Source organism: Engystomops pustulosus, chromosome 10, assembly GCF_040894005.1.
Source record: "Engystomops pustulosus chromosome 10, aEngPut4.maternal, whole genome shotgun sequence".
NCBI classification, from domain to species: Eukaryota; Metazoa; Chordata; class Amphibia; order Anura; family Leptodactylidae; genus Engystomops; species Engystomops pustulosus.
In genome coordinates, this window is record NC_092420.1 from 5,623,920 (window position 1) to 5,640,763 (window position 16,844).

General features: G+C 37.9%; 1 protein-coding gene across 2 annotated transcripts in view; it reads left to right on the forward strand.

The window, feature by feature from the left end:
• LOC140104261 (protein SSUH2 homolog) overlaps positions 1 to 16,315 on the forward strand; it is a 56,402-nt gene extending 40,087 nt beyond the window's left edge. For both annotated transcript variants that reach the window (XM_072127726.1, XM_072127727.1), the window contains 5 exons: positions 787 to 866; positions 990 to 1,082; positions 1,861 to 1,966; positions 2,136 to 2,240; positions 16,170 to 16,315. In XM_072127726.1, coding sequence (XP_071983827.1) covers positions 787 to 866; positions 990 to 1,082; positions 1,861 to 1,966; positions 2,136 to 2,240; positions 16,170 to 16,310 — 525 coding nt within the window. In that variant the 3' untranslated portion in view covers positions 16,311 to 16,315. The remainder of the gene's footprint in view (positions 1 to 786; positions 867 to 989; positions 1,083 to 1,860; positions 1,967 to 2,135; positions 2,241 to 16,169) is intronic.
• Positions 16,316 to 16,844: the final 529 nt, after the last annotated feature.

The following is a 16,844-nucleotide window of genomic DNA, read 5'->3' on the forward strand; positions in this document are numbered from 1 at the left end:
GTAAGTGCATTGTCCGTGTATAATGTGCTGTGCGGGGAGTCACTAAGATCCTGCCCCCGATATCCTGCATGTGTGGCTTCCCTGCTCAGGTCCCCGGAGTTCACCTTCTTCTTCCTGGTGCATGTAAGTGCATTGTCCTTGTATAATGTGCTGTGCGGGGAGTCACTAAGATCCTGCCCCCGATATCCTGCATGTGTCGCTTCCCCGCTCAGGTCCCCGGAGTTCACCTTCTTCTTCCTGGTGCATGTAAGTGCATTGTCCGTGTATAATGCGCTGTGCGGGGAGTCACTAAGATCCTGCCCCCGATATCCTGCATGTGTGGCTTCCCTGCTCAGGTCCCTGGAGTTCACCTTCTTCTTCCTGGTGCATGTAAGTGCATTGTCTGTGTATAATGTGCTGTGCGGGGAGTCACTAAGATCCTGCGCCCGATATCCTGCATGTGTCGCTTCCCCGCTCAGGTCCCTGGAGTTCACCTTCTTCTTCCTGGTGCATGTAAGTGTTTGATTTTTCGACACAATTTGAAAGTTAAATCGTTCAGTCCAAATCATTCGGATCGTCTGATGACCTGCCCCAGATTTGTGCCGCATTGAAGCAGCGTGTGACATCGCGTGTGACACAATCCCAGCGCAGACCCCTGTTAAATAACTGTCCGAGCCGCATAATCTCTGAAAAAAGGCGAACAGTCTGACAAAAGTGAGCAGCGCGACCCTTAGTAAATGAGCCCCAATGTGTATGTAGGACCTGCTAGCGGTAATGTAATAAGATCTTGTCTCGTCCACTACACAGGGAATGTGCATGGGCTGCTGTGGATCTGGTAGGAGCGGAGACCGGATGTGCTACTCCTGCGGTGGGATAGGACGCGCGCGGTGAGTAAGGACCAAATACACAGATATTACCATACAACTAGTAGCATCTGGATAGAGTTTTTCTTTAACAGTTGATGTATGGAATCCATATGCACATAAAATGCAACATTTCTGCTCCCACAGCTGTAGCTGGTGCTCCGGTACTGGTCTCCAGCTCTGTTTCACCTGCGTTGGGAAAGGAGAACTTCTCAAGTATCTACGACTGAAAGTAAAGTGGTAAGAGCAGCCAGAAGTATCCATGTGTCCACAATACAGAGACTTATATGTAGAAGAGGATTTCCTATAGCAGACATGTCAGGAGAGGTTAGAGATCCTCCATATACCCCCTGACTATACATGATATATATCCCAGGCTGTAAGATTCTCTGGGGCAGATTTACTTACCCCCGGTCCATTCGCGATCCAGTGGCGCGTTCTCTGTGGAGGATTCGGGTCTTCCGGCGATTCACTAAGGAGTGAATGCGCAGAAGTCCATCGGAGTTCACGATCCGTTGCTGGGTGCAGGTAAGCGCGTGTCAAGCGACACATTTTTTTTAAAAATACAGCGGTTTTTCTAAATCCGTCGGGTTTTCCGACGACCACACCCCCCGATTTGCGTCGCGTGCATGCCGGCGCCGATGCGCCACAATCCGATCGCGTGCGCCACAATCCCAGGGCAATTCAGGGAAAAATATGGGTAACCCAACGTAAAAAACGCGATTCGGGCCCTTAGTAAATGACCCCCTCTCTCTCCTTATCTTCTCCGTGTAGCCCAGACCACTTTCATGACTTCTCCTGGCAAGTACTAAACATGTATCTCACGTCTGTCCAATCTCCAAAATAGAAGAATCAGATCCTTAATAAACCAATAATCACAGAATCCATTGTTGGTTCTCTGCACCCAGAATTCTGATGTTGATGACCAACGCAAAGGATAATCTGCCCACCCCAAAATGCTGGACAATAATAAGAACCTGCGAGAAGTTGTTACATCTTTGGTTCTTATTTGTTTCAGGGAAAATCACAATTTTAATTTCATCGCTGATCACAAATCGGATTTTCCAAATAAACGTTTCAAGAAAGTGACTGGAAAAATCGTCTTCTCTGATGAGCGGCAAATGGTGAGATACAAGCGTCGCATCCAAGAAGGGAAAGTCTAAGCACAGCGGACGGAACCATCTGATTGGACCACATTCTGCTGTAACAATGTTTCATCCTCCAGTAATTCTTTAGGTTTTGCAGGATATTTCCTCCCATCCTCTCTCATAGAACCTTCTCCTGTATCTCCAGGTGTCGCCTGTCACCAATTTCCCTGAGACGTCTATCAACGAAGCGTCTCAAAATGTGATTGTCCAGCATCGTACAGAATTCCAACAATGTAGAATCCTGAGACAGGTGTGTGATGTCATCATTACAGGATATTACAGTATAATACACAGACAGGTGTGTGATGTCATCATTACAGGATATTACAGTATAATACACAGACAGGTGTGTGATGTCATCATTACAGGATATTACAGTATAATACAGAGACAGGTGTGTGATGTCATCATTACAGGATATTACAGTATAATACAGAGACAGGTGTGTGATGTCATCATTACAGGGTATTACAGTATAATACAGAGACAGGTGTGTGATGTCATCATTACAGGGTATTACAGTATAATACAGAGACAGGTGTGTGATGTCATCATTACAGGATATTACAGTATAATACAGAGACAGGTGTGTGATGTCATCATTACAGGATATTACAGTATAATACAGAGACAGGTGTGTGATGTCATCATTACAGGATAATACAGTATAATACAGAGACAGGTGTGTGATGTCATCATTACAGGATAATACAGTATAATACACAGACAGGTGTGTGATGTCATCATTACAGGGTATTACAGTATAATACAGAGACAGGTGTGTGATGTCATCATTACAGGATATTACAGTATAATACAGAGACAGGTGTGTGATGTCATCATTACAGGATATTACAGTATAATACAGAGACAGGTGTGTGATGTCATCATTACAGGATATTACAGTATAAAACACAGACAGGTGTGTGATGTCATCATTACAGGATATTACAGTATAAAACACAGACAGGTGTGTGATGTCATCATTACAGGATATTACAGTATAAAACACAGACAGGTGTGTGATGTCATCATTACAGGATATTACAGTATAATACACAGACAGGTGTGTGATGTCATCATTACAGGATATTACAGTATAAAACACAGACAGGTGTGTGATGTCATCATTACATGATATTACAGTATAATACAGAGACAGGTGTGTGATGTCATCATTACAGAATAATACAGTATAATACAGAGACAGGTGTGTGATGTCATCATTACAGGATATTACAGTATAATACAGAGACAGGTGTGTGATGTCATCATTACAGGATATTACAGTATAATACACAGACAGGTGTGTGATGTCATCATTACAGGATATTACAGTATAATACAGAGACAGGTGTATGATGTCATCATTACAGGATATTACAGTATAATACAGAGACAGGTGTGTGATGTCATCATTACAGGATAATACAGTATAATACACAGACAGGTGTGTGATGTCATCATTACAGGGTATTACAGTATAATACAGAGACAGGTGTGTGATGTCATCATTACAGGATATTACAGTATAATACAGAGACAGGTGTGTGATGTCATCATTACAGGATATTACAGTATAATACAGAGACAGGTGTGTGATGTCATCATTACAGGATATTACAGTATAATACAGAGACAGGTGTGTGATGTCATCATTACAGGGTATTACAGTATAATACAGAGACAGGTGTGTGATGTCATCATTACAGGGTATTACAGTATAATACAGAGACAGGTGTGTGATGTCATCATTACAGGGTATTACAGTATAATACAGAGACAGGTGTGTGATGTCATCATTACAGGATAATACAGTATAATACACAGACAGGTGTGTGATGTCATCATTACAGGGTATTACAGTATAATACAGAGACAGGTGTGTGATGTCATCATTACAGGATATTACAGTATAATACAGAGACAGGTGTGTGATGTCATCATTACAGGATATTACAGTATAATACAGAGACAGGTGTGTGATGTCATCATTACAGGATATTACAGTATAAAACACAGACAGGTGTGTGATGTCATCATTACAGGATATTACAGTATAAAACACAGACAGGTGTGTGATGTCATCATTACAGGATATTACAGTATAAAACACAGACAGGTGTGTGATGTCATCATTACAGGATATTACAGTATAATACACAGACAGGTGTGTGATGTCATCATTACAGGATATTACAGTATAAAACACAGACAGGTGTGTGATGTCATCATTACATGATATTACAGTATAATACAGAGACAGGTGTGTGATGTCATCATTACAGAATAATACAGTATAATACAGAGACAGGTGTGTGATGTCATCATTACAGGATATTACAGTATAATACAGAGACAGGTGTGTGATGTCATCATTACAAGGTATTACAGTATAATACACAGACAGGTGTGTGATGTCATCATTACAGGATATTACAGTATAATACAGAGACAGGTGTATGATGTCATCATTACAGGATATTACAGTATAATACAGAGACAGGTGTGTGATGTCATCATTACAGGATAATACAGTATAATACACAGACAGGTGTGTGATGTCATCATTACAGGGTATTACAGTATAATACAGAGACAGGTGTGTGATGTCATCATTACAGGATATTACAGTATAATACAGAGACAGGTGTGTGATGTCATCATTACAGGATATTACAGTATAATACAGAGACAGGTGTGTGATGTCATCATTACAGGATATTACAGTATAATACAGAGACAGGTGTGTGATGTCATCATTACAGGATATTACAGTATAATACAGAGACAGGTGTGTGATGTCATCATTACAGGATAATACAGTATAATACACAGACAGGTGTGTGATGTCATCATTACAGGATATTACAGTATAATACAGAGACAGGTGTGTGATGTCATCATTACAGGATATTACAGTATAATACAGAGACAGGTGTGTGATGTCATCATTACAGGATATTACAGTATAATACAGAGACAGGTGTGTGATGTCATCATTACAGGATATTACAGTATAATACACAGACAGGTGTGTGATGTCATCATTACAGGATATTACAGTATAATACAGAGACAGGTGTGTGATGTCATCATTACAGGATATTACAGTATAATACAGAGACAGGTGTGTGATGTCATCATTACAGGGTATTACAGTATAATACAGAGACAGGTGTGTGATGTCATCATTACAGGGTATTACAGTATAATACAGAGACAGGTGTGTGATGTCATCATTACAGGATATTACAGTATAATACAGAGACAGGTGTGTGATGTCATCATTACAGGATATTACAGTATAATACAGAGACAGGTGTGTGATGTCATCATTACAGGATAATACAGTATAATACAGAGACAGGTGTGTGATGTCATCATTACAGGATAATACAGTATAATACACAGACAGGTGTGTGATGTCATCATTACAGGGTATTACAGTATAATACAGAGACAGGTGTGTGATGTCATCATTACAGGATATTACAGTATAATACAGAGACAGGTGTGTGATGTCATCATTACAGGATATTACAGTATAATACAGAGACAGGTGTGTGATGTCATCATTACAGGATATTACAGTATAAAACACAGACAGGTGTGTGATGTCATCATTACAGGATATTACAGTATAAAACACAGACAGGTGTGTGATGTCATCATTACAGGATATTACAGTATAAAACACAGACAGGTGTGTGATGTCATCATTACAGGATATTACAGTATAATACACAGACAGGTGTGTGATGTCATCATTACAGGATATTACAGTATAAAACACAGACAGGTGTGTGATGTCATCATTACATGATATTACAGTATAATACAGAGACAGGTGTGTGATGTCATCATTACAGAATAATACAGTATAATACAGAGACAGGTGTGTGATGTCATCATTACAGGATATTACAGTATAATACAGAGACAGGTGTGTGATGTCATCATTACAGGATATTACAGTATAATACACAGACAGGTGTGTGATGTCATCATTACAGGATATTACAGTATAATACAGAGACAGGTGTATGATGTCATCATTACAGGATATTACAGTATAATACAGAGACAGGTGTGTGATGTCATCATTACAGGATAATACAGTATAATACACAGACAGGTGTGTGATGTCATCATTACAGGGTATTACAGTATAATACAGAGACAGGTGTGTGATGTCATCATTACAGGATATTACAGTATAATACAGAGACAGGTGTGTGATGTCATCATTACAGGATATTACAGTATAATACAGAGACAGGTGTGTGATGTCATCATTACAGGATATTACAGTATAATACAGAGACAGGTGTGTGATGTCATCATTACAGGATAATACAGTATAATACACAGACAGGTGTGTGATGTCATCATTACAGGGTATTACAGTATAATACAGAGACAGGTGTGTGATGTCATCATTACAGGATATTACAGTATAATACAGAGACAGGTGTGTGATGTCATCATTACAGGATATTACAGTATAATACAGAGACAGGTGTGTGATGTCATCATTACAGGATATTACAGTATAAAACACAGACAGGTGTGTGATGTCATCATTACAGGATATTACAGTATAAAACACAGACAGGTGTGTGATGTCATCATTACAGGATATTACAGTATAAAACACAGACAGGTGTGTGATGTCATCATTACAGGATATTACAGTATAATACACAGACAGGTGTGTGATGTCATCATTACAGGATAATACAGTATAATACAGAGACAGGTGTGTGATGTCATCATTACAGGATATTACAGTATAATACAGAGACAGGTGTGTGATGTCATCATTACAGGATATTACAGTATAATACAGAGACAGGTGTGTGATGTCATCATTACAGGATATTACAGTATAAAACACAGACAGGTGTGTGATGTCATCATTACATGATATTACAGTATAATACAGAGACAGGTGTGTGATGTCATCATTACAGAATAATACAGTATAATACAGAGACAGGTGTGTGATGTCATCATTACAGGATATTACAGTATAATACAGAGACAGGTGTGTGATGTCATCATTACAAGGTATTACAGTATAATACACAGACAGGTGTGTGATGTCATCATTACAGGATATTACAGTATAATACAGAGACAGGTGTATGATGTCATCATTACAGGATATTACAGTATAATACAGAGACAGGTGTGTGATGTCATCATTACAGGATAATACAGTATAATACACAGACAGGTGTGTGATGTCATCATTACAGGGTATTACAGTATAATACAGAGACAGGTGTGTGATGTCATCATTACAGGATATTACAGTATAATACAGAGACAGGTGTGTGATGTCATCATTACAGGATATTACAGTATAATACAGAGACAGGTGTGTGATGTCATCATTACAGGATATTACAGTATAATACAGAGACAGGTGTGTGATGTCATCATTACAGGATATTACAGTATAATACAGAGACAGGTGTGTGATGTCATCATTACAGGATAATACAGTATAATACACAGACAGGTGTGTGATGTCATCATTACAGGATATTACAGTATAATACAGAGACAGGTGTGTGATGTCATCATTACAGGATATTACAGTATAATACAGAGACAGGTGTGTGATGTCATCATTACAGGATATTACAGTATAATACAGAGACAGGTGTGTGATGTCATCATTACAGGATATTACAGTATAATACAGAGACAGGTGTGTGATGTCATCATTACAGGATATTACAGTATAAAACACAGACAGGTGTGTGATGTCATCATTACAGGATATTACAGTATAATACACAGACAGGTGTGTGATGTCATCATTACAGGATATTACAGTATAATACAGAGACAGGTGTGTGATGTCATCATTACAGGATATTACAGTATAATACAGAGACAGGTGTGTGATGTCATCATTACAGGATATTACAGTATAATACAGAGACAGGTGTGTGATGTCATCATTACAGGATATTACAGTATAATACAGAGATAGGTGTGTGATGTCATCATTATAGGATATTACAGTATAATACAGAGACAGGTGTGTGATGTCATCATTATAGGATATTACAGTATAATACAGAGACAGGTGTGTGATGTCATCATTACAGGATATTACAGTATAATACACAGACAGGTGTGTGATGTCATCATTACAGGATATTACAGTATAATACAGAGACAGGTGTGTGATGTCATCATTACAGGATATTACAGTATAAAACACAGACAGGTGTGTGATGTCATCATTACATGATATTACAGTATAATACAGAGACAGGTGTGTGATGTCATCATTACAGAATAATACAGTATAATACAGAGACAGGTGTGTGATGTCATCATTACAGGATATTACAGTATAATACAGAGACAGGAGTGTGATGTCACCATTACAGGATATTACAGTATAATACAGAGACAGGTGTGTGATGTCATCATTACAGGATATTACAGTATAATACAGAGACAGGTGTGTGATGTCATCATTACAGGATATTACAGTATAATACAGAGACAGGTGTGTGATGTCATCATTACAGGATATTACAGTATAATACAGAGACAGGTGTGTGATGTCATCATTACAGGATATTACAGTATAATACAGAGACAGGTGTGTGATGTCATCATTACAGGATATTACAGTATAATACAGAGACAGGTGTGTGATGTCATCATTACAAGGTATTACAGTATAATACACAGACAGGTGTGTGATGTCATCATTACAGGATATTACAGTATAATACAGAGACAGGTGTGTGATGTCATCATTACAGGATAATACAGTATAATACAGAGACAGGTGTGTGATGTCATCATTACAGGGTATTACAGGATAATACAGAGACAGGTGTGTGATGTCATCATTACAGGATATTACAGGATAATACAGAGACAGGTGTGTGATGTCATCATTACAGGATATTACAGTATAATACAGAGACAGGTGTGTGATGTCATCATTACAGGATATTACAGTATAATACAGAGACAGGTGTGTGATGTCATCATTACATGATATTACAGTATAATACAGAGACAGGTGTGTGATGTCATCATTACAGGATATTACAGTATAATAAAGAGACAGGTGTGTGATGTCATCATTACAGGATATTACAGTATAATAAAGAGACAGGTGTGTGATGTCATCATTACAGGATATTACAGTATAATAAAGAGACAGGTGTGTGATGTCATCATTACAGGATATTACAGTATAATACAGAGACAGGTGTGTGATGTCATCATTACAGGATATTACAGTATAATACAGAGACAGGTGTGTGATGTCATCATTACAGGATATTACAGTATAATACACAGACAGGTGTGTGATGTCATCATTACAGGATATTACAGTATAATACAGAGACAGGTGTGTGATGTCATCATTACAGGATATTACAGTATAATACAGAGACAGGTGTGTGATGTCATCATTACAGGATATTACAGTATAACACAGAGACAGGTGTGTGATGTCATCATTACAGGGTATTACAGGATAATACAGAGACAGGTGTGTGATGTCATCATTACAGAGTATTACAGTATAACACAGAGACAGGTGTGTGATGTCATCATTACAGGATATTACAGTATAATACAGAGACAGGTGTGTGATGTCATCATTACAGAGTATTACAGTATAACACAGAGACAGGTGTGTGATGTCATCATTACAGGATATTACAGTATAATACAGAGACAGGTGTGTGATGTCATCATTACAGGATATTACAGTATAATACAGAGACAGGTGTGTGATGTCATCATTACAGGGTATTACAGGATAATACAGAGACAGGTGTGTGATGTCATCATTACAGGATATTACAGTATAATACAGAGACAGGTGTGTGATGTCATCATTACAGAGTATTACAGTATAACACAGAGACAGGTGTGTGATGTCATCATTACAGGATATTACAGGATAATACACAGAGACAGGTGTGTGATGTCATCATTACAGGATATTACAGTATAATACAGAGACAGGTGTGTGATGTCATCATTACAGGGTATTACAGGATAATACAGAGACAGGTGTGTGATGTCATCATTACAGGATATTACAGTATAATACACAGACAGGTGTGTGATGTCATCATTACAGGATATTACATTATAATACAGAGACAGGTGTGTGATGTCATCATTACAGGATATTACAGTATAATACAGAGACAGGTGTGTGATGTCATCATTACAGGATATTACAGTATAATACAGAGACAGGTGTGTGATGTCATCATTACAGGCTATTACAGTATAATACAGAGACAGGTGTGTGATGTCATCATTACAGGCTATTACAGTATAATACAGAGACAGGTGTGTGATGTCATCATTACAGGGTATTACAGTATAATACAGAGACAGGTGTGTGATGTCATCATTACAGGATATTACAGTATAATACAGAGACAGGTGTGTGATGTCATCATTACAGGATATTACAGTATAATACACAGACAGGTGTGTGATGTCATCATTACAGGATATTACAGTATAATACAGAGACAGGTGTGTGATGTCATCATTACAGGGTATTACAGTATAATACAGAGACAGGTGTGTGATGTCATCATTACAGGGTATTACAGTATAATACAGAGACAGGTGTGTGATGTCATCATTACAGGATATAACAGTATAATACAGAGACAGGTGTGTGATGTCATCATTACAGGATATTACAGTATAATACAGAGACAGGTGTGTGATGTCATCATTACAGGATATTACAGTATAATACAGAGACAGGTGTGTGGTGTCATCATTACAGGATATTACAGTATAATACAGAGACAGGTGTGTGATGTCATCATTACAGGATATTACAGTATAATACAGAGACAGGTGTGTGATGTCATCATTACAGGATATTACAGTATAATACAGAGACAGGTGTGTGATGTCATCATTACAGGATATTACAGTATAATACAGAGACAGGTGTGTGATGTCATCATTACAGGATATTACAGTATAATACAGAGACAGGTGTGTGATGTCATCATTACAGGATATTACAGTATAATACACAGACAGGTGTGTGATGTCATCATTACAGGATATTACAGTATAATACAGAGACAGGTGTGTGATGTCATCATTACAGGATATTACAGTATAATACACAGACAGGTGTGTGATGTCATCATTACAGGATATGACAGTATAATACACAGACAGGTGTGTGATGTCATCATTACAGGGTATTACAGTATAATACACAGACAGGTGTGTGATGTCATCATTACAGGATATTACAGTATAATACAGAGACAGGTGTGTGATGTCATCATTACAGGATATTACAGTATAATACAGAGACAGGTGTGTGATGTCATCATTACAGGATATTACAGTATAATACAGAGACAGGTGTGTGATGTCATCATTACAGGGTATTACAGTATAATACAGAGACAGGTGTGTGATGTCATCATTACAGGGTATTACAGTATAATACAGAGACAGGTGTGTGATGTCATCATTACAGGGTATTACAGTATAACACAGAGACAGGTGTGTGATGTCATCATTACAGGGTATTACAGTATAACACAGAGACAGGTGTGTGATGTCATCATTACAGGGTATTACAGTATAATACAGAGACAGGTGTGTGATGTCATCATTACAGGATATTACAGTATAATACACAGACAGGTGTGTGATGTCATCATTACAGGATATGACAGTATAATACACAGACAGGTGTGTGATGTCATCATTACAGGGTATTACAGTATAATACAGAGACAGGTGTGTGATGTCATCATTACAGGGTATTACAGTATAATACAGAGACAGGTGTGTGATGTCATCATTACAGGGTATTACAGTATAATACAGAGACAGGTGTGTGATGTCATCATTACAGGGTATTACAGTATAATACAGAGACAGGTGTGTGATGTCATCATTACAGGATATTACAGTATAATACAGAGACAGGTGTGTGATGTCATCATTACAGGATATTACAGTATAATACAGAGACAGGTGTGTGATGTCATCATTACAGGATATTACAGTATAATACAGAGATAGGTGTGTGATGTCATCATTATAGGATATTACAGTATAATACAGAGACAGGTGTGTGATGTCATCATTATAGGATATTACAGTATAATACAGAGACAGGTGTGTGATGTCATCATTACAGGATATTACAGTATAATACACAGACAGGTGTGTGATGTCATCATTACAGGATATTACAGTATAATACAGAGACAGGTGTGTGATGTCATCATTACAGGATATTACAGTATAATACACAGACAGGTGTGTGATGTCATCATTACAGGGTATTACAGTATAATACAGAGACAGGAGTGTGATGTCATCATTACAGGATATTACAGTATAATACAGAGACAGGTGTGTGATGTCATCATTACAGGATATTACAGTATAATACAGAGACAGGTGTGTGATGTCATCATTACAGGATATTACAGTATAATACAGAGACAGGTGTGTGATGTCATCATTACAGGATATTACAGTATAATACACAGACAGGTGTGTGATGTCATCATTACAGGATATTACAGTATAATACAGAGACAGGTGTGTGATGTCATCATTACAGGGTATTACAGTATAATACAGAGACAGGTGTGTGATGTCATCATTACAGGATATTACAGTATAATACAGAGACAGGTGTGTGATGTCATCATTACAGGATATTACAGTATAATACAGAGACAGGTGTGTGATGTCATCATTACAGGGTATTACAGTATAATACAGAGACAGGTGTGTGATGTCATCATTACAGGATATTACAGTATAATACAGAGACAGCTGTGTGATGTCATCATTACAGGATATTACAGGATAATACAGAGACAGGTGTGTGATGTCATCATTACAGGATATTACAGTATAATACAGAGACAGGTGTGTGATGTCATCATTACAGGATATTACAGTATAATACAGAGACAGGTGTGTGATGTCATCATTACAGGATATTACAGTATAATACAGAGACAGCTGTGTGATGTCATCATTACAGGATATTACAGTATAATACAGAGACAGGTGTGTGATGTCATCATTACAGGGTATTACAGTATAATACAGAGACAGGTGTGTGATGTCATCATTACAGGATATTACAGTATAATACAGAGACAGGTGTGTGATGTCATCATTACAGGATATTACAGTATAATACAGAGACAGGTGTGTGATGTCATCATTACAGGGTATTACAGTATAATACAGAGACAGGTGTGTGATGTCATCATTACAGGATATTACAGTATAATACAGAGACAGCTGTGTGATGTCATCATTACAGGATATTACAGGATAATACAGAGACAGGTGTGTGATGTCATCATTACAGGATATTACAGTATAATACAGAGACAGGTGTGTGATGTCATCATTATAGGGTATTACAGTATAATACAGAGACAGGTGTGTGATGTCATCATTACAGGATATTACAGTATAATACAGAGACAGGTGTGTGATGTCATCATTACAGGGTATTACAGTATAATACACTGAGACAGGTGTGTGATGTCATCATTACAGGATATTACAGTATAACACAGAGACAGGTGTGTGATGTCATCATTACAGGATATTACAGTATAACACAGAGACAGGTGTGTGATGTCATCATTACAGGGTATTACAGTATAATACAGAGACAGGTGTGTGATGTCATCATTACAGGGTATTACAGTATAATACAGAGACAGGTGTGTGATGTCATCATTACAGGATATTACAGTATAATACAGAGACAGGTGTGTGATGTCATCATTACAGGATATTACAGTATAATACAGAGACAGGTGTGTGATGTCATCATTACAGGATATTACAGTATAATACAGAGACAGGTGTGTGATGTCATCATTACAGGATATTACAGTATAATACAGAGACCGGTGTGTGATGTCATCATTACAGGATAATACAGTATAATACAGAGACAGGTGTGTGATGTCATCATTACAGGATATTACAGTATAATACAGAGACAGGTGTGTGATGTCATCATTACAGGATATTACAGTATAATACAGAGACAGGTGTGTGAAGTCATCATTACAGGGTATTACAGTATAATACAGAGACAGGTGTGTGATGTCATCATTACAGGATATTACAGTATAATACAGAGACAGGTGTGTGATGTCATCATTACAGGGTATTACAGTATAATACAGAGACAGGTGTGTGATGTCATCATTACAGGGTATTACAGTATAATACAGAGACAGCTGTGTGATGTCATCATTACAGGATATTACAGTATAATACAGAGACAGGAGTGTGATGTCATCATTACAGGATATTACAGTATAATACAGAGACAGGAGTGTGATGTCATCATTACAGGATATTACAGTATAATACAGAGACAGGTGTGTGATGTCATCATTACAGGATATTACAGTATAATACAGAGACAGGTGTGTGATGTCATCATTACAGGGTATTACAGTATAATACAGAGACAGGTGTGTGATGTCATCATTACAGGGTATTACAGTATAATACAGAGATAGGTGTGTGATGTCATCATTATAGGATATTACAGTATAATACAGAGATAGGTGTGTGATGTCATCATTACAGGATATTACAGTATAATACAGAGACAGGTGTGTGATGTCATCATTACAGGATATTACAGTATAATACAGAGACAGGTGTGTGATGTCATCATTACAGGCTATTACAGTATAATACAGAGACAGGTGTGTGATGTCATCATTACAGGATATTACAGTATAATACAGAGACAGGTGTGTGATGTCATCATTACAGGATATTACAGTATAATACAGAGACAGGTGTGTGATGTCATCATTACAGGATATTACAGTATAATACACAGACAGGTGTGTGATGTCATCATTACAGGATATTACAGTATAATACACAGACAGGTGTGTGATGTCATCATTACATGATATTACAGTATAATACAGAGACAGGTGTGTGATGTCATCATTACAGGATATTACAGTATAATACAGAGACAGGAGTGTGATGTCTTCATTACAGGATATTACAGTATAATACAGAGACAGGTGTGTGATGTCATCATTACAGGATATTACAGTATAATACAGAGACAGGAGTGTGATGTCATCATTACAGGATATTACAGTATAATACAGAGACAGGTGTGTGATGTCATCATTACAGGATATTACAGTATAATACAGAGACAGGAGTGTGATGTCATCATTACAGGATATTACAGTATAATACAGAGACAGGTGTGTGATGTCATCATTACAGGATATTACAGTATAATACAGAGACAGGTGTGTGATGTCATCATTACAGGATATTACAGTATAATACACAGACAGGTGTGTGATGTCATCATTACAGGATATTACAGTATAATACACAGACAGGTGTGTGATGTCATCATTACATGATATTACAGTATAATACAGAGACAGGTGTGTGATGTCATCATTACAGGATATTACAGTATAATACAGAGACAGGAGTGTGATGTCTTCATTACAGGATATTACAGTATAATACAGAGACAGGAGTGTGATGTCATCATTACAGGATATTACAGTATAATACACAGACAGGTGTGTGATGTCATCATTACAGGATATTACAGTATAATACACAGACAGGTGTGTGATGTCATCATTACATGATATTACAGTATAATACAGAGACAGGTGTGTGATGTCATCATTACAGGATATTACAGTATAATACAGAGACAGGTGTGTGATGTCATCATTACAGGATATTACAGTATAATACAGAGACAGGTGTGTGATGTCATCATTACAGGATATTACAGTATAATACAGAGACAGGAGTGTGATGTCATCATTACAGGATATTACAGTATAATACAGAGACAGGTGTGTGATGTCATCATTACAGGATATTACAGTATAATACAGAGACAGGTGTGTGATGTCATCATTACAGGGTATTACAGTATAATACAGAGACAGGTGTGTGATGTCATCATTACAGGATATTACAGTATAATACACAGACAGGTGTGTGATGTCATCATTACAGGATATTACAGTATAATACAGAGACAGGTGTGTGATGTCTTCATTACTATTGTCTGACGTGATGTCATCTCCTCCCACAGAGACACAGCATTGAATGGCTGCCGCTCACCAAAGTGAATTACATCTGGAAGAGCACGGAATATGATTATTATGTGTATGGGAATGAGAATAAAGCCTATGCCAAAAACTATCCCAGAAAATGCTGCTGCGCAGTCATGTGACCACACGGGGAGGGGTAGATAAATGATTGATAGTAAATAATTCTTGGAATGTTCAAGTAAATGAAAAAATCTATTACCAAATTACAAATGTCTTATTATATGAAAACACAGAACTAACTAAAGGCTGCCCTTCTGTCTATGAGAGGCAAACACGAGGGGTAACTACAGGCTGCACTGCTGTCTATGGGAGGCAAACACTAGGGGTAACTACAGGCTGCACTGCTGTCTATGGGAGGCAGAAACACGAGGGGTAACTACAGGCTGCACTGCTGTCTATGGGAGGCAGAAACACGAGGGGTAACTACAGGCTGCACTGCTGTCTATGGGAGGCAGAAACACGAGGGGTAACTACAGGCTGCACTGCTGTCTATGGGAGGCAAACACGAGGGGTAACTACAGGCTGCACTGCTGTCTATGGGAGGCAGAAACACGAGGGGTAACTACAGGCTGCACTGCTGTCTATGGGAGGCAGAAACACGAGGGGTAACTACAGGCTGCACTGCTGTCTATGGGAGGCAAACACGAGGGGTAACT